General features: G+C 37.1%; 1 protein-coding gene across 1 annotated transcript in view; it reads right to left on the bottom strand.

Annotated features, from left to right (window-relative positions):
• LOC149837374 (leucine aminopeptidase 1-like) overlaps nucleotides 1–19826 on the bottom strand; it is a 53471-nt gene that overhangs the window by 3392 nt on the left and 30253 nt on the right. The window contains exons 5-8 of the mRNA XM_090005999.1: nucleotides 12256–12382; nucleotides 12049–12144; nucleotides 4682–4759; nucleotides 1761–1821 (exon numbers count right to left, since the gene is read on the bottom strand). Of these exons, the coding sequence (XP_089862125.1) occupies nucleotides 1761–1821; nucleotides 4682–4759; nucleotides 12049–12144; nucleotides 12256–12382 (362 nt within the window). The remainder of the gene's footprint in view (nucleotides 1–1760; nucleotides 1822–4681; nucleotides 4760–12048; nucleotides 12145–12255; nucleotides 12383–19826) is intronic.

The following is a 19826-nucleotide window of genomic DNA, read 5'->3' as shown; positions in this document are numbered from 1 at the left end:
ACAATACAAAGTCATGTCGCATGCAAAGCTGCAAATCAAGGAAACTAGATCTAGCTAGCCTAAGCAGTAATGACAATTCTGCAAAAATAATATGGGCAAGGTAAAAATATGGATTCCAGCAGTCTACTCTAAATGAACAAAGTTACTCTGCCTGCACAGATGTGTATGCATGTGTTTGAGGAATACAACCCTAGCATTATTTGCATTGACATGAATACAAACCCATAATTACTGGGTTCTCTACTTTACACAGCAAACAATGGCACATGACCTGGCATTCTGTGTATAAGTTCTTTTCAGTTCAAATGAACTGAGCGACGGAAGTAAGTTTGCCTCTACTTGTGGCAAGGTATGGTCAAACATACGCCAGTTTATCTTTAAAGTTAAGGCTGTTGAATCCTTTCTTCTATCACATACCCTCTTGCCCCTCTCTACCTACCTATAGGATTTTGTAGCTTTTAAGAAGCAAATGTTCAAATGTTATCAACATGATTCATCATAATAAAGCACTGAACTTCTCATGTTCTTAATCTTTCTTCTTTAGAAATATCATAGGGATATAATCTACAGTCATAATCTTAATTTGTACACTTTTCTTTTGATAATTCTTATAGTGTAAGGATAAAAAACATGACATGTTTTCTCAATACCACTTACTAGTTCTATTAAGATCATCAAATTAGAATATATCGATTATTTTCTAAAAAACTCTTTCCCCATTTTCTTTTGTTGTTTTTGTCCATTTGACATATTTGCAATACAGGTATTCGTGATTTCTTGTGATATTACTGTATGTTCAATATGCTTTCCATTCTAGCTTTTACAACACTTAGCTTTTCACTGTTGCAAAACTGACCTAATGTGTCCTATCCCATAAGATGTTAACGAATTGATATGGGTCATGAATCTCGGATCATTGTCATTGGGTCCATTGTTTTTTATATGTTTGTACATGTTGTAACCTATGTCACATGGGTGCGGGTGCGGGTGCGGAGCAATTTCAAAAATTTTGGACATGGGGACTCGGCTATATATATGTATATATATATTTTTAAATATATATATATATATAACAATAATAAGACTCGGTCAAAGTTGTGCCCATTAGGGGACACGGCTATATATATATAACAATAATAAGACTCGGCTATATATATATATATATATATATCATTTTTTTAGTTTTTTTGCCCTAAAATGGACAAAAATAGACTCAGTCAAAGTTGACAGAGTCCAAAATGTGGACGAACTCGACCCCGGTGCGTTGACCGAGTCCGACACTTGGTTGACCGTGTCCGAAGCTGCACCCATGTCAGGGCGTGTCGACGCAGGTGCGTCGACCCCCTAGCCGACTCCGTGTGACGTAGGTTGTAACACATTAAGGGTAATTGTGCCATTTATCATATAAAGGATAAATATATACAGGTCGTCCAGCCTAGAGAACTTTTGCTGGACACCTTTTGCCTCCTAACCCCATCTCTCCTTTTTCTCTTATTGTCTTCTACAGTAGGCATGATTCCCAAGGCACAAGTTTACAGACACACACACACACACACACAGAGTATTGTGTATATAATACAGAGTAAATATTGAGGTGAACAGTTCATTGTTCAAATGCTAATGATAACAAAAAGTGACTTTTTTCATAAATCCATTGAACATACTAGTTGTGCAGCACACAAATCACATAAATGACAAGTGCAAGTAAGCAATTCAATTACTTTTTGAAATATTAGAGAAGAGAAAAGATAACCAAGCACCTGCAACATTTGACCCAAGCGCAATAATACAAGCTCCAGTTAGGGTTGCCAAATCAACCACCTACAATAGAAAGCAAAAAGATACGGTACCAAATGAATAATAGACAAAGACATTAAACATGGCTTCAACGTGAATTCAGATTCCATTGAACAAAGTGCTGTAAATATTTATTCACGCTAAAATATATAAAAAAAATAAAGCATAGCATGCTGCAGTGTAAGTATGAATATTGTAACAAGCATGAAATAAGAGAAGCACTTGCTAACATGCAAAGAGACATAACATAATATTGACAAGCAGGAAACTTGTCACACAATGGTAGGAACCTCACAAAGTGGCTTTATTTGCAATATCTAGAAGCAGAAGCATCCATGGAGATATTTTAATAGAGAAATGGAATAAAGAGTACTTCATTAATATGAAATCCATCAGCAACCATTCACATAGTATATCAAGGTTTTCTTTCAAGGAAAAGATGGTTGATTTATAGCAAAATGATCAAAAAAATTATCTTGCCAAGTGGAGGAGAACAAGGGAACATCAAGGTTATTGGTGTAATTTATACATGAATCATGTAACAACATAGTTAAGAACTAAACTAAGAGACTTTTTTGCCCTAACCCTTGGAGACATAGTAAAACCAGATTGCGTGTAACATAAATGTCCTGAACACCCACAATGTGCACAAAAACCCATCTTAAATCCTTCACCAACATATAGCAAAATTAGAAGATGGCTCGAATGATAAATATGGCCTTGCATCTTCTCATAGAGATTTTTCTTTCTTTCCTTGATCTTTTAAAGAGGAAGAAAACAAATGAACCATCTTATTTTTACTTTTTTAAGATAATTTGATTATAACAGTTCATTTTTAGGGCCTCAATTTTCCTTATTTTTATTAGTTTTAACTCCATATTCTCTATTTATTATTAGTTAACTTATTATCTGTCAATTACTAAATGTTAGATTGTGCCATTTGATGGTTTCATGTTAGGAAACAAGCTTTTAGAATGAAAGCACTTTATCATAAATTATCATGTTATGGATTTGTTCATCAAATATATATTTTGTTCAACTTTCCTTCATCAAATGCTGAAGAATAGTGCCCCTTAAACTCTAAAAAGTGGACACCCTCAACTATCTCGTGCCTATGCATGAAGAAACTCGTGGTCCCATAGGCCCTGATTTGGTCATTTTACCACAGGTGGAACGTGTAGATGCCTTCATCAATCAATCTTAAAAGATGTATTCACATCTAATTGACAGAGATGCTCCAAGAATAGAGTGTCAAGTCACCAGAATTTCCTTTTAGCATTGAAGAAATCATCATAATTCCAATTTAACTAATGGCTTCCCTTGAAGACAAACTTCCAACTTGTTCTTGCAAAAAAAAGACTATATTTTAATGGAACAGTCAATTGCCATTCAGAGGGGGGTACAGCCCACTCTAATAAAAGGCAATAGGTGCTAGGTTGAGGAGAAAGATTAGGGAAAAAGAAGGCATTGATAAATGAAAACAATACCTCAAACAAAGCTTGTAAATGATTGGCCGAAGAGGCAAACTGAAAGGGTTTAAGCAGCTTGCTAAGGCAGAAAGCCAGTAACACTCATGTCCTTTATAATCATATAATCCAAATCTACCCAATGCAGATATGTGTCAAAAATAGTAAAACATAATCCTTAAAGGTCTCACAAGGCTACTCCTGAATGGAGGATGGTCATGCAAGCACAGATCATGGGTCAAGGACATACAGAAGGACATTATTAAAAGAAAGGCTCGGATAAAACATGCTTAGCAACATTAAAAAGGTGAAAGATAGAGTAGTAGTCACATGTCAAATACTAGCAGCTAAGAGCATGTGGGAGTAAAACAAAAACCATCATGCACTGAAGGTACGGATGTACATTGGGCTGGAGTACCTGGCCTGTGTTGGGCCAGTCTGGTGCTGTGTTTTGCAGCTTGGCCCCAATAAAAGGTGGGCCAGACTCGGACCAATAATGTAATCAGGCCCAAAACAGGCCCGGACAATATGAAAAACACGCTCAACAGGCCTGGACTGGCTAACTGAGTCAGGCCTAAAGGGCCCGGCCCAAGCCCTATTGTAACTGAGTCCAGCTGGGCTCAGGCCTGGACCTGAGTTGGGCTTGTCGGGCCCTTATTGGTCCTTAATGGCGCAGGGATATGCCAGCCCAATGTCCAACCCCCACCTGAAGGATCAGATTCATGGATAGATAGAAGCTGCCGGCGACTGTGATATAACCTATGTCACATAGGTGCAAGTGTGGGTGCAGGTGTGGATACGAGTGTGGATGCAGAGATCTGGCACTTTAAAAAACTTGGGTGTGGGGTGCAGGGAGGGTATATATATAACAGTTTTAAGTTAACATAACATGTATGTGTGTGCATTTATGTATTTATATATATAACATAAATAAAACTGAACTTGGTTAGGGTCGACTGAATCTACTTTTGGACAAAAATGGACCTCAGTGTGGTTGATTTTACCTGACACAAAAGAAGCTGTGTCCAAGTGTCGTTGCGGGTGTGGTGCCCTGTTAGAAGAGTCTGTGTTACATATGATATAACCTGTCTATTACTTATGGCTATTTTAATAGGGAATCCCATAACAAAACCTAGTGGTCTACAAAAATAAAATGAAAGATACAGAGAATTGGGTGTCCATCACAGCATTATCTTCTTCCGTAATTATTTCCCTACATATAAAATCCTATGAATATGTTGTATGTCATTCAGAAATTACATGAACTCCTGACACTTTTTTAACAATAATGTATGAACTGGTAACTCAAAGTTGGTAAATACATTTAGCATTATAGATAGCAACTCTGCAGATAAAGATGAAAGAAACCAAAGCAACAGACTGAAACTCTACGCATGCATCATTATAGTTGTGGATACCTTCTGTGCTCCTTGGTTGCAAGCATATACCAAAGCATCCGCCAATGTAAGTCGACCTTCTGCATCAGTGTTATTGACCTTAACACAGTAAAAAGAAAACATGTATGTTATAAAAAAAAGGAAAAGAAAAAAATGATAATGATCACAAACACGATTTTGATTATGACAATGATCGACATTTATATGGCATCTTTGAGGCCAAACCTAAAACCAAATGGAATGGCTTACTGAATGTATTGCAAGAATGATCATAAGGTGACTTTGTGGCTCTAAATATACAAGTTTGTGATAAGCGCATGAACAGAATAAATACAATGGGTCTGTTTGGATTTCACTTTTATTTATCCTTTATAACAATAAATAGAAATAAAGTTTATAAGCTATTCTTTCTTTTGTTTAAAACAAAAATATTATTTGGTTGTAAAGCAAAGTACAAATGATGATAGGGATGCAGTGGTGGTGGTGGCATGGTATAGAAGGTAATAGTGGTGGTGAAAGTAGGTTATATATATATATATATATATATATATATATATATATATATATATATTGAAAATGTATTTTTTTATATTTTATTCGGAACTAGCTGTTAAGCTAGCCGTTATCATATGCCTAACGGCTAGTAGTGTCCCTATTGTTCTCTCCTCTAAGAGTGTAATGAAATAAGCGGAAGAAACCAAGAATGCTAAAGCATTCACTATGTCCCACACGGACAAATGCAACAAGCACAAGAGAGAAAATCCACTAAGGGATATACAAAGGGCCTTATAAAAAGGCTACACACATGAAAAATAATATCACTATTATTGAAGAGGAGCTCTCAAGAGCAATACAACATACATGGGGGGTTCCCCCTATTTATAAGAAGAGGAGACCAAAGGGGCTCCCAATAGAGTCGTTGGGAGCCCCCAACGGTCACATATGTGACCGTTGGGGGCCCCAACGACTCCATTGTGGGGCCCCTTTTCGGTATCCAAAAAATACAAAAATAAAAATAAAAATAAAAAATAGTGAAATACGAGAAACAAAATAAGTACCCCTATGGGGTACTTTGTGAAATGACCATAATACCCCTATCGGGTATTATGGTATTATTACATATGTTTTAACACCCCCCCTCAAACTTTACGGGGGAATGACCGAAAGTTTGCCAAGGAGGAACAAGAAGCGAGGAGCAGGCAGGGCTTTGGTGAAGAAATCAGCAAGTTGATATTCTGAAGTGACATATGGCAGTGTTACTGTCCCACGAAGATATTCATCACGTACATAATGACAATCCATTTCAATATGTTTCGTCCTCTCATGGAAAGTGTGGTTGCTGGCAATGTAGATAGCACTTTTGTTGTCGCAACAAAGCTTCGAAGCCCCGGTAATTTCGACTCCCATATCTTGAAGAAGACTTCGAAGCCACACCAGCTCCATTGTAGTGGTTGTCATAGCCCTGTATTCTGCTTCAGTAGAAGACAATGAGACTTTCTGTTGTTTCTTGCACCTCCAAGCAATTAGCGAATCTCCTAGGAATACACAAAAGCCAGTAGTTGAGATTCGATCATTTGGGTTTCCTCCCCAGTCAGCATCAGTATAAGCTAGTAAATCTAAGGAAGAGATTGAGGATAGGAATAGCCCTTTAGTCAAAGTATTTTTAATATATCGAATGATCCGGAGCACAGCACTCATATGCACAGATGTAGGAGCATGCTGAAATTGGCTTGCAGAGTGCACAGCATGAGCAATATCGGGCCTGGTGATAGTCAGATAGGTGAGGGAGACTATGAGTTGCCTGTAGGGCGTAGGATCGTCCAGCAGAACTCCATCCTCCAGTCGTAGTTTAGCATTGATAACCTCGGGAGTCTCCACCTTTTTATCATCTGAAATCCCAGATTTGGAGCATATGTCTGCAGCAAGCTTCATCTGTGACAGTATATACCCTCGAGGAGAGTATGTAACTTCTATGCCAAGAAAGTACCTGAGAAAACCCAGATCAGACATATCAAAATTATGTTTTAACATATTTTTAACTTTAAGAATACCGCTTTCATCATTGCCAGTGATGATCATATCATCAACATAAAGCAGAAGGATGATGATACTATTACCTGCATTTTTAACAAAAAGAGCAGTGTCAGTATAACATGAGCGAAATCCCAATTGTAACATGATAGCACTAAATCTATCATACCAAGCCTTAGGGGCTTGTTTAAGACCATATAAGGCTTTTAATAACCGAAGGGTTTGACCTTGGTTAACATTGATTCCCGGCGGAGGATCCATATATACTTCTTCATTCAACTGACCATTAAGAAAGGCATTTTTAACATCTAATTGGAATATAGGCCATTTCTTAGATGATGCTACCGCAATTAAAGTTCTAACGCTTGTCATGCGAGCCACGGGAGCAAAAGTCTCCTCATAATCGATGCCATATTCTTGTGAGTATCCCTTAGCAACTAATCTAGCTTTATAGCGCTCTAGGGAACCATCACTTTTTGTTTTGACTTTGTAGACCCATCGACATCCTATAGCTTTCTTATTTGGAGGAAGGTGAACTATTTCCCAAGTTTTAGCTTTATTTAAAGCATCTAGTTCAACTTTCATTGCTTCAACCCAATGAGGTATACTTTTTGCTTGATTATAATGGGAGGGTTCATAGTAAGAATGCAAGGCTATTAGACAAGCTCTATATTTAGGTGAAAGAGTTTCATATGAGACAAACCTATTAGGTGGGATTGATTCTCTAGAAGAACGCCTAAGGGAGGTTTCTTCTAGGGGTTCATTAAGCCGCAAGAATTTTTCTAAAGCACTAATAGGTTGGGCTTCCTCACGCCAAGTGTATACTTGGAGATTGTCACCATTAGTTGGTGATACATCATCATCATGAGAATCATGAGTATTTTCTAAAATTTCCGGATGACTCAAAGAGTCATCATTTGAATCTTCTAAAAGATCATTGATAAACATATAATCAATTTCATTTGATTTTTCCAATATGTCAAATCCATTTTCATCTTCTAAAAAGGTTACATCTTTGGAGACAAATAACTTATTGTTTTTATGATCAAAGCATCTATAGCCTTTTTGATTTTCACCATATCCTAAAAATACACATTCTATTGCTTTAGGTGACAATTTATCTCTTTTATGTAAAAGAACAAAGCATTTACACCCAAAAATCCGAAGACGATTGTAGTCGGGTGTCATATTAAAAAGTTTTTCATAAGGAGAGATATTATTCAATTTTGAAGATGGCATCCTATTGATTAAATAGGTGGAGGTTAACACGGCTTCGGCCCAAAAATTTTTAGGAATATTTTTAGAAATGAGTAAGGATCTAGTAGTTTCCAAAATATGCCTATGTTTTCTTTCCGCTAGACCGTTTTGTTGAGGAGTTCTTGGGCAAGATTTTTGATGACAAATGCCATGTTGTTTTAGATATGCTTGAAAATCATTTGATAAGTATTCTCCACCCGAATCGGATCTAAGAATGGATATTTGACTTTGAAATTGATTTTGAATTTTTGCATGGAATTCTTTAAAGAAGTTAAAAACTTCCGATTTAAAGTTAAGAAAATAAATCCATACATATCTAGTATAATCATCAATAAAAGTAACATAATATGAATAACCACCTTTAGATAGAACCGGAGATGGCCCCCAAACATCGGAATGCACCAATTCAAAAGGTCTTGTTGTCACAAAGGATCTAATAGGAAAAGGAGTAGACTTCATTTTGCCAAAAATGCAATCTTTGCAATTGATATCTTTTTCTTTACAAAACTTGTGTCCAAAAGGAAAAAGATACATTTTAGAGTAACTTGGATGTCCAAGCCTTTTATGCCAAGTTTCAATATTTTTGTCTTGGACATAAGTACAAAATGAGGTATTTGGAAGCATTAAATTATCCATAAAATAAAGGTCTCCCTTCCTATGGCCTTGCCCAATCCGCTTCCCGGACCGGAGATCCTGCACAAAGCACCCTTGGGATGAGAAAGATATTTCACATCCATGGTCGGCTATTTGAGAAACGGAAAAGAGGTTAAGATTTAATTTTGGAACTATTCTAACTTTTGGAACAAGGAAATTTTGAACATTTTTAGAATCAAGAGTTCCAACACCATTTATTTTGAGAAAAGTTCCATCGGCCGTAGAGACACAAGACATTTTTGAATTGGTGTGCACATTGGTTAATGCATTTTCATGAGGGGTCATGTGAAAAGAAGCTCCGGAATCTAAAATCCAAGAGTACGTACCGGGAGGTGATGATGAGGCAATGGCGGCACCGGAGGTGGAAGAAGTGACCTTTAAGATTTGTTGAAGAGCCAAGGAGATTTGTCCAAGAGTGTCTTTGAGATCCCCGTTCTTGCCGTCATCTTCTTTGGTGGTGGATTCTTCAACGGAAGCCACCTTTGGCTTGAATGCCCCATTTAGCTTTGGGCAAACGGGTTTAATATGTCCCGGCTCATAACAATGGTGACATATAATCATTTTTCTTCCACCACTCCCTTGCTTACCAAAATGAGGTGGTTTGTATGTTTTAACATGATTGCCGGGTTTAGATACGGCAAGAACTTCCTCTATGCTTTTACCCATGCTATGCCTAGTCTCTTCTTGAGTAATCTCGGCAATAGCTTCTTCTAAGGGAGGAAACGTGGATCTATGGAGAAGTGAGGATCTCACTTGTTCAAATTCGGGACGAAGCCCAAATAAAAATTGGAACAATCTATCTTGTTCCATTTGTTTTTGTCTTAGAACCACATCCTCCATAGATACCCATTTAGGCTCTAAAAGAGCCAATTCATCCCACAAAGGATTTAGAGCACTATAGTAATCTTGTATGCTCATGTCGCCTTGTTTTGTGGTTCTTACTTTTTCTTGCAAGAAATAAGCTCTTGCAAGATCCTTTTGGGTAAACATACCCTTCATAAAAAACCAAGCTTCATTTGCCCGGCGGAATTTTGCAATATTTGCACATACCTTAAGTTCGACATTATTCATAAACCATGCAAGGATTTTTGCATGGTTGCTCTCCCAATCTTCCATTTGATGATTATAATCTTCAATGGCCTTGAGACGAGCATCGCCTTCAAGTGCTTTCTCTTGATCTCCTTCCATCTTTGTGAGCTTAAGTTGGGGTTCCGGAACGGTTCCTATTACATAACCCCAAAGCTTCTTGCCTTTGAGATTATTCTCCATTGCGGATGCCCACATCATGTAATTTTTTCCATTGAGTTTGAATGATAGATCGATCTTGACTTCCATTGCTACACAAGGAAGATGTGAGAAAGAAAGGAAGTAGAGAAAGACAAGATTTTACCTTTAGAAGATCAATTGGCTCTGATACCATGTAATGAAATAAGCGGAAGAAACCAAGAATGCTAAAGCATTCACTATGTCCCACACGGACAAATGCAACAAGCACAAGAGAGAAAATCCACTAAGGGATATACAAAGGGCCTTATAAAAAGGCTACACACATGAAAAATAATATCACTATTATTGAAGAGGAGCTCTCAAGAGCAATACAACATACATGGGGGGTTCCCCCTATTTATAAGAAGAGGAGACCAAAGGGGCTCCCAATAGAGTCGTTGGGAGCCCCCAACGGTCACATATGTGACCGTTGGGGGCCCCAACGACTCCATTGTGGGGCCCCTTTTCGGTATCCAAAAAATACAAAAATAAAAATAAAAATAAAAATAAAAAATAGTGAAATACGAGAAACAAAATAAGTACCCCTATGGGGTACTTTGTGAAATGACCATAATACCCCTATCGGGTATTATGGTATTATTACATATGTTTTAACAAAGAGAACAACAGGTTTAATACAGTACAATAGAGTAATTGCAAGCATGTCTAATGTCAAAGCCTAAGTTCTGGAATTTCACATTCCAAAAGCAAAAGAAAATTCAAAAGTTAATATGTTAATTCTGAAACATCAGTGACAAATGAAAACTGTTAAACAATTTGAGGATCCTACGCAAGGTTAACAGGAAGGGAAACAGAAATGAGAAACGTGCTGGGAAACGAAAACGGGAAATAAGACTTTCTAAAGTTCATGTGAAACAGGAAACATTATATATATATGAGAACTGAACATATTAGGTCCCATTTCTCGTTCTGCCTCGTTCTGCCCCATAGTTTTGAAGTGTTTTATGATAGATCTGAACCATTAGATGTGTTTAGCATGCTCGATTGAGTGGGAATCGACTCTTGGATCATGTTTCTTCGACAAAAAAACATGTTTTTATGAGCCGGGGAAAACTGGTACCTTCATAGCCATTGATTTTGGATCACCAGAAAAACCTGTATACAGGTCAGATTTCGTTGATCCAAAAGCCGGTTCCCACTAAACAAAATCTATAGATCACATCTATGGTTTTAGATGTGAGAAAAACTGCCAAAATGATGATTTTTGAGGGGACAGAACGAGAAGGTGGGCATTACTATATATATATATATATATATATATATATATATATATATATATATATATATATATATATATATATTGTGTGTGTGTACATGGAGCAAAAGTGTAAATGTCAGCAATATGCATAAAGAATATTATAAGTTTACATAAACTTAGCTTTTGCACTAATATTATGATTTATAATAAGAATTAATATTTTTTGTAAAATATATTATTACACTGATTACAATCAAAATAAGTAATTAAGATTTTGAATAACACATATATCTCAACTTTTCATAAAAAAAGTCTTATTTAAGAGAAGCTGGCAAGAAATGTACGAAAACATGTTTCCCAAATAAGGGAAACAAGTTTCCCACATAAAGTAGGTTTCCCATGTGATATGAAATGGGTTTCTCATTCGATAGGTGCATCCACTATTTATAGTTGGAAATTCCGAGAACATTAAAATGAAGTCGAATAAAGTTACTATACTACATAATCAAGAACAAGCTCTGGACAAAATGTAAAAACAGCAAAAGAGAACAAGATTTTGTTATCAGTAGCCAGGATGCTGGTGGATTTCACACAGAAAATGCTATAAAAAAAGGGCCAGGCAAGAAATGACATTGAATTTTCTTTATGGGCACGTTTGCAATGCCCTGTGATTCTTGGATCCTGTGATTATAAATCACAATCACAATACTTTCTCATGATTAGTGGAACATGAAGTACAAGTTGTGATTGGGATTGCCAGCTGTGACTGTTTTTGCCTTGAATCTTGTGAAAGTTGGTCACATGGTTGACCCTGTGACCAACAATCACAGCTTCAACTTCCTCACATGTGAACAAAGTAAACATGCCCTGTATATCTTGAAGTCAAGACTATCTGGATGTATTATTAAATACTAAACCTTCAACTTGTTCTTAATCTTAGCAAAAGAATAAAGAGTTTTACCTCTATTGTTTTACCATTAGATGCTGTAACAATATCTCCAGGTCTCATGCCCGTACCACTTATCATATTCTCACAAGCAGCAACAATAAAATGCACCTACAGAGAAGAAGGCAACAAAAATGTTAAAATTTCAAGTTGTCAAAAAAGCCTGATTTCATAAAACTAAATACAAAGTGCCATGCTTCTTTGTAACCAACTAAAACTTGCCTCTACTCCTGGTGGTTTAATCTGACCAATGGCTTTTGCTGCACCTAAAGCTGCTGCAGAACCTCCCATATCAAATTTCATGAGCTCAATACTACAGCCAGGCCCCGTCTTGATATTGTAGCCACCACTAAGATCATGGAAGCAAATATATATAAAAACAAGACAAGAAAATGCAAAATATTAAAATCCATCAAAATTAAGCAAAAGATTATCTATACAGCAAAGAACAATTGAAATTATTTGTTTGGAAAAAGTGAAAAGATCTTGCATGAAAGATAGTCAGTCACTAGACATGTACTACACGTACAACTAGGCAAGAATGATTCATCGAAAGAATGAAAGCATAAGTTTTCAACTGTAAGATAATCCATGGACATTTAAAATATTTCTGGAGCTATGCAGCAAAAGGCAGAGTCGTTGCCGGTCAAGCACTAAAAATTATCAGATATTGACAGGTAAGCCCACTCATAGAACTGGCAGCTGCCTTTTTCCTTTTGTGAATAATTTAAAATTTTTCACATAATAGACTTTAGGTTGGCATATTTTTACATCTGACTTAATACAACTCCAATCAGGGTCAAACCTCTTTGAAAAATCAGAAAAGGCAGAAAGGCAACTTTTTTTAGTTTTCTGCATACATATCCTTTCTTCACAAAATCTTGCTGAACTTTTCTTTCTTTTTTAATCACTCAATATATATTGCATGATAACAACATAAACGCACTAGCACGCTTACAAAAGATTCAAGCTGTTCCCTAGGGAAAGACAGTAATGTTTGAAGTAGGGTCACCTTTAGAACTAAGACAGCATTCTACAGTCTTCGCATGTCATGTTCACCACTACTATATCGATAAGGCCTTACTCTGAAAATCATTAAAGGAAGAACAAAGCCAAACCTTTTTCGGTTTTCTCCATCCACGTCCTTTCTTCACAAAAGCTTGCTGAACTTTTCTTTCTTATTTAATCATTTGATAAATATATATTATATAATAGCAATATACCTTATGAAGATTTACAGCTATACACTAGTATACTAATATATTATGATTGTATCTGCCCAACTATGCATATGTATTTTTAGCATAGCACTATGCATACATCCATGTCACATGGATACTGGGACACAATGCCAAATGATTCCCAAGAAATTCTTCAACTTTTTTCGAACATAAATGATTACTCATCTATATGTTTCATGAATAGCCGGTACATTGAGGAACATCCAGAAGGGTATCTCGGGAATCGATCTATCTCTGTTCGTTCTGTTTGAAGAGAGGAAGGATCCCAAAGAATCAATCTTTCTTTTAGTTGCTGAATCTCTGTTTGATTGATCTTTGGACAGCAATTCTAAATCATTATAATTAAAAACATCAAATAATGAAACTAAGTTAAAATTGAAATGAAATGCAATTGACAACAAATTCTAAAAGAAGAAAAAACAAGTGAATATGTCACATGGGCGCGGGTATGGGAACATCTCTCTCTCTCTCTCTCTCTCTCTCTCTCTCTCTCTCTCTCTCTCTCTCTCTCTGCACATTTGGAGGAAGAGAAGGCTCATGTAGCCCCCCCCCCAAATCTCTCTCCTTCTTTCTCCTCCTTTTTCTTCTCTCTCATACCAAAAGTCAAAAGATAAGCTTTAAAAATAAAAATAGAACTTGGTTTTCAGGTTTGGATCCTAATAGGACCTGACCCGACCCGGACCCAGCACATACTCATGCTAAACCTAGTACCTGTACCAGTCTCTAGGTGTGTCAACAAGAGCAAGTGAGATCACAAGATGTGCTCCTATGACATAGAAGCGAATACAAAATAAGTAATCAAGGTCAGAGAAAGAAAGAAATAAAGTTAATAACACGTGTCTGAAACTGGTTTGATTGTGTCCATGAAGTGTCCTGGTGTGTTCAAATGTCATGTCGTGTCAACATGAGATACACATGCTAAGTGAAGTGTCTGTGTTGCAATGTATATGTCATACCATCAGTCCACGTTCTAGTTATTATATAGACTAATGCAGATAAAATGTAATGTACTATATTAATATAACGTTATATTGTAGTTTCTATGTTATAATTATACATTTATACCACATACATGTGTTATTCGTCTATGTGATGTGTATTGGCGAGCATGGCATTGGAGCTGGCTGCCCATAGCCCAACCAATGCATGTCAGACCTGAGCTCGTATTCTCAGCATCTGCCCAGTATGCACCATACTAACAAATATCGGTATCAACTATATCTCAAGGAGGCTATTTCTCGAGATGTTATAGGTTTGGTGATAAATCTCAGGGCTTAAAAAATATAAAACATAACAAAAATAAGAAAATATATGTTTACATAAAAAATACATAAATAATTAAAGAAATAAGTAAAAATGTAAAAGAAAGAAGAAAAACATATTGAAAATGTAAAAAATAAATAAAAACAGTAAAATTAATTGATAATATCATGAGAATATTGCAATATTTTTGTGATAGTATCGCGACATTATCAAATTGGTGATATTTTGAAAATATCGTGACATTTTACCTAAATTATCGTTTACAGAATTTACAGCCATAATATCATGATATTTTGAAATGTCGATAATATCTGTGACTATGGTATGCACCAGAGTTACCGGAAACGCCTAGGTAACTGGGGAAGAATGCTTCCCCGAAGCGTGTTTCGAAAGTGTGAAACGCGCTGGGAAGCGCACTTTTTTTTTTTTGGAAATGTGCTTCCTTTTATGGGAAGCACGTTTCCCTTTAATGGGAAGCGCACTTCCCATTCGCTTCCTCCATTTTTTTATTTTTTTATTTTTTTATATTTATATTTTTGTTTTTTTTCTCTTTTTTCGCTTCTCCCTCGCTTCCTAGGTCGCTTCCGGTTCGCTTCCTAGGTCGCTTCCGAGATTCTCCTAAGTCGTCCCACGCTTCCCGCTTCCTAAAATTTTGAAAGTGCCTCGCTTCCCGCTTCCTCAACTGGCAACCATGGTATGCACATGGCAAGCTTATTAATGGGCCATGGTCCGGTCAATTAGAACGTGGTATGCCAATATGTCAACGAACCTTGTCAAGGGCCTTGAACAGACTAGCCTAGCCTGGCCTGACCCATGGTTGACCCTTGCACATAGGTGGGCAGCCCTCTGGACACCGCTGGCCAGCTTATCTGGGTTGAGGCAATGTTGGAATTGGAGGCTCATATCACAGTTCAGCCTTGTCCATCCTTTGGATGGTCCAACTAACCGAGTAAAGGCTCGTTGATGGGCATATAGGCTCGTCCATTTTGAGATGCACAAGCACAATTGATGCAGGGGGACGTCGATTGTTGCGGCACTTGGATGCTGAATGAAAGAACTCGGCTCCCACGTCGTGCAAGGCACAGAAATAGCAAACGACAACCACAGAAATGTTGTTGTATAGTTTTTATTCCAAGAACTTTCAGTTGAACAAAGAACTGAACCTTAATGAAGGGGGTTGAAAATGAATAACGACAATACAAGAATCTAAATCAATAAAAAATTACTGACAGAGGAAACAAAGAGAAGGAAAACTGCTCAATAAAAAAATAAAAGGCTGCTGCGATTTTTCAATGTTCTCTGCCTTGTGCACGCAACCCTAGAGGGGTTTTTAAAAGCCCTGCTGAATCTGGGTCTCGGTCCGGTCCCGAACCTGAGGCAACATTCGTTTGCTGCTGGATCTGGGTCGTTTGGGCCTGCGTTCCTCGTGTTCGTCAGAAGTGCTCCATTCTGGCGCCTTGGTACCACCATCTGGAACGGATCTACCACCTGGATCCAATCGGCAATCCTCATGTGCAGACCCAGTCCCTTGCCTGGGTCATTTGGTGTAAGCTGGACCCAGTCTTGCTCTGCATCATTCTCCCCTGGTTGGGAAAAAGTCGGCTCTGATGACTTGTTGTCTCCACAGTAAGCAATTAGATCAGACATAGTAGATATAGGAGAATGGTGCCAATCTTCCGGCAGCTCAAGGAGGTAAGACCGGTCAAATAGGCCCCCAAGCCGAGGAAACCCGGTCTCTTTGGTGGGAAGAAGAACTATCTTATGGCCCTGAAAGACAAATGTATACGTGTTCCCACGGCCATCATGAATGGTCTTACGGTCAAACTGCCAGGGACGCCCCAAAAGGATGTGGCACGCACTCATAGGGGCCACATCACACCATACTTCATCGTGGTAATGCTCCCTCATGGAGAATCGAACTAGGCAACGCAGGGTGATGGGTACCTCGTTCCCTTTCTTGAACCATGCCATTTCATAGGGTTGGGACAATTTTTCTGTTTTTAAGTTCAAAGTGGACACAACACTCTCGGACACCATATACTCGCATGTCCCAGTATCAATGATAATATCACATGCGCGCCCCTTCACAGTTGCACCGGGTTCTAAAAATATTATTCCGCAACCATTTTGTCAGGGTCGACTCTCAGGATATGGTCAAAACATGACGAATGGTTAACAAGTTTTCAAGGCTGCCATCGAACTCTACGACTTTCATCTCGTCATTTCCCTCATCAAGTGACTCACCCTCGCTCTCACTATTGGATGCGGACTCGACAATGCCCTCTACGAAATGGGTGTTCTTACTCACGGTGGGACACTTAGACGCAACATGACCTAACTCTTGGCACCTAAAACAACGAATGGTAGACTCATTGAGCTTACCTTTGGATCTGGTGTGGTATGCGTTACGCCACTGAAGCAGTACATGATACTTCAAGTACTAGGTTTTGATGATGAACAAGTGAATCAACTGCATTTCAGCTAAGGCAATGAAGAAAGATGACAAGCATTGAAGAATTCGATGAAGAATCTTTGAAGACTTGTGTGCAAATGTAAAATTCATTTAAAGTCTTAGATTCTTGTAAGAGCCTTACTTAGAGTACATATTTCGATTGCATTTTACCTAAAAAGTCTTTAGAAAAACTTTTCTAAAAGAACCCTTCATGAAAATCTTTTTAGAAAACTCTTTTCTTAAATTTTCATGTTTATAGTCGACCAATAGACTCACCAGTCGACTAACCCTTTCGCGCCATATTTTCTAAAAAGTCATTTTTATCAAATTAGTCGACCGAAAGTTTTATTAGTCGACCGGACAGAATGTCTGTTTTCTGAAAATTTAGCAGCAGTCGAATAATGACTTTATCAGTCGACTGGACAGAACATGTGTTTTCTGGAAATTTAACAGCAGTCGACTAATGCTTTTATCAGTCGATCGGACAGAACTTATGTTTTTCAGAAAATTCTAGCAGCAGTCGACTAAAAGGTTTTTCAGTCTACTGATAATATTATCAGTCGACTAACTTTTCTCTAGTCGACTAAGTTTCAAAAGTTCAGATTTTCAAACGGTTCGATTTGGTCTGTATGATATTGTAGTTACACAAGGTTGATAGTGGAAATCTCAAGCGCTTGGGGACTGGATGTAGGTCGGGAAAGACCGAAACAGGATAAATTATTGTGTTCTTTGTGTGTTTGCTTTTCAAATTGCAAAATCCATCAATATTCCGCAGACAATTTTTAAAAGCACTATTCACCCCCCCTCTAGTGCTCGTTGCCTCGATCCAACTGCACTTTCATTTGGTATCAGAGCAGGTTTGCTATTCTTTTGATTTGACCATCATCATAGCATGACAATTACAACATCTCAGCACAAAGAATGATGTTCCTTTGTTCGTCCTCCTCTCTTCGACGGAACAAACTATGGATACTGGAAAGTGAGAATGACAATATTCTTACAATCCATGGATCTCGAAATTTGGAGAGTCGTTTCAGAAAAGTACTAAATGTCATCAACTGATTTCAATCAATAGACCGATGAAGAAAAGAAGATTGCTTCACTTAATGTCAAGGCGATGAATGCAGTGTATTGTGTCGTTGACAAGATAGAGTTCAATCGCATCTCCCAATGCTCTATAGCAAATGAAATCTGGCATACTCTTCTCGTGAATCACGAAGGTACGTCAAAGATAAAGGAATTTAAAATCGCTTCTTTAGTTCATAAATTTGAATTGTTTAAAATGAAGCAAAATGAATCTATATCGGACATGGTAACAAGAATGACCGATATTACTAACACTCTGAAATCCCTTGGAAAAGAATATTCACAAGTGGATTTAGTCAGAAAGATCCTAAGGTGTTTAACTCTTGAATGGGAGAGAAAAACCACAGCTATTGAGGAAGCAAATGATTTAAACACTCACTCTTGAAGATTTGGTTGGTAACTTAATGGCATATGAAGTCCAACTTCAAGACAGACAAGAAGAACCCAAGAAGAAATCTCTTGCTTTTAAGGTTACTTCTGATTCTGAAAATTTAGAAGAAGATGAAGATATTGCTCTCATTACAAGGCAATTCAGAAGATTCATCAAAAAGGGAAGATTTCAAAGAAAGGTAAAGAAAGCGGATTCTTCCAATCCAAATGAAGTCAAGTGCTTTAACTGCAAAAAGGCATGACATATCAAGAAAGATTGTCATCTTCTCAAAATCAAGCTCAATGACCAATTCAAGAAGAAAAAAACATTTCAAGCATGTTGGGATGATAGTGACTCCTCTTCCGATGAAGAATCAAAAGAAGAAGTCGCCAACATGTGCTTTGTAGCACAAGAAGATTCGGTAAGTCAATTTGAATATGATGATTTATTAGAAGCATTTAATGACTTATATGCTAAATTTAAGAGTCTAAGTTCTAAAAACAAAGAGTTAAAAACTGAAAATTCACCTCTTGACTCTCAAAACAAAGTGTTACTTCAAGAGATAGAAGATCTCAAGAAGGAAAACTCTTGCCAAGCTTTTGAGATAAAAGAAATTGAAATTAAAATCAATCTCTTACAAAAAGAAATAAATAGTCTAAAAGAAAAATCAAATGATCTTCTATTTATAGTGACCAAATTCACAAATGGTCAAGAGAATCTAGAAAGACTTCTTGGTTCTCAAACATGCCCGGTTAATAAAACCGGATTGGGATATAGCTTATTTGATACTCAAAATAGACCAAACTATGTGGTGAAGAATCAAAGACAATATTCTCAACCATTTGTTCAAAGATCTAAATTTTCTAGTTATAATAGAAATGCATCTAATCATGGAACTTATAATGCTTATAAGCCTAGACATGATTATTCTAGAAATGCTAAATCTTTTTATAAAAAGAATATTTATTATCAAAGGAAACCAAAATCCAAATGGATATGGGTTCCTAAGACTAACTCTCATGAACCCAAAAATAGAAAGGGGTCAAATGCTTTGTCTTCTAATTTTGTTGTAGGTACACAAAATAAGGAGCAAATGGATATTGGACAGCAGTTGTTCCAAACATATGACTGGAAGGCCGGAGTTATTTTCCACCCTCCAAAGTAAGGATGGAGGAACTGTCACCTTTGGTGACAATAACATGGAAAAAGTAATCGGTATTGGTAACATTGGTAATCCAAAATTTCCCTTGATAGAAAATGTTCTTTTAGTAGATGGTTTAATGCATAATTTATTATCTATTAGTCAATTATGTGATAAAGGTTTTCATGTTTCTTTTGAACATGATTTATGCTTAATTTCTGATTTTCAATCTAAAAAGAT

This window comes from Nuphar pumila, chromosome 5 (assembly GCF_984573655.1).
Source record: "Nuphar pumila chromosome 5, dmNupPumi1.hap1.1, whole genome shotgun sequence".
Lineage (NCBI taxonomy): Eukaryota > Viridiplantae > Streptophyta > Magnoliopsida > Nymphaeales > Nymphaeaceae > Nuphar > Nuphar pumila.
This window is presented reverse-complemented; position numbering and strand designations above follow the sequence as displayed.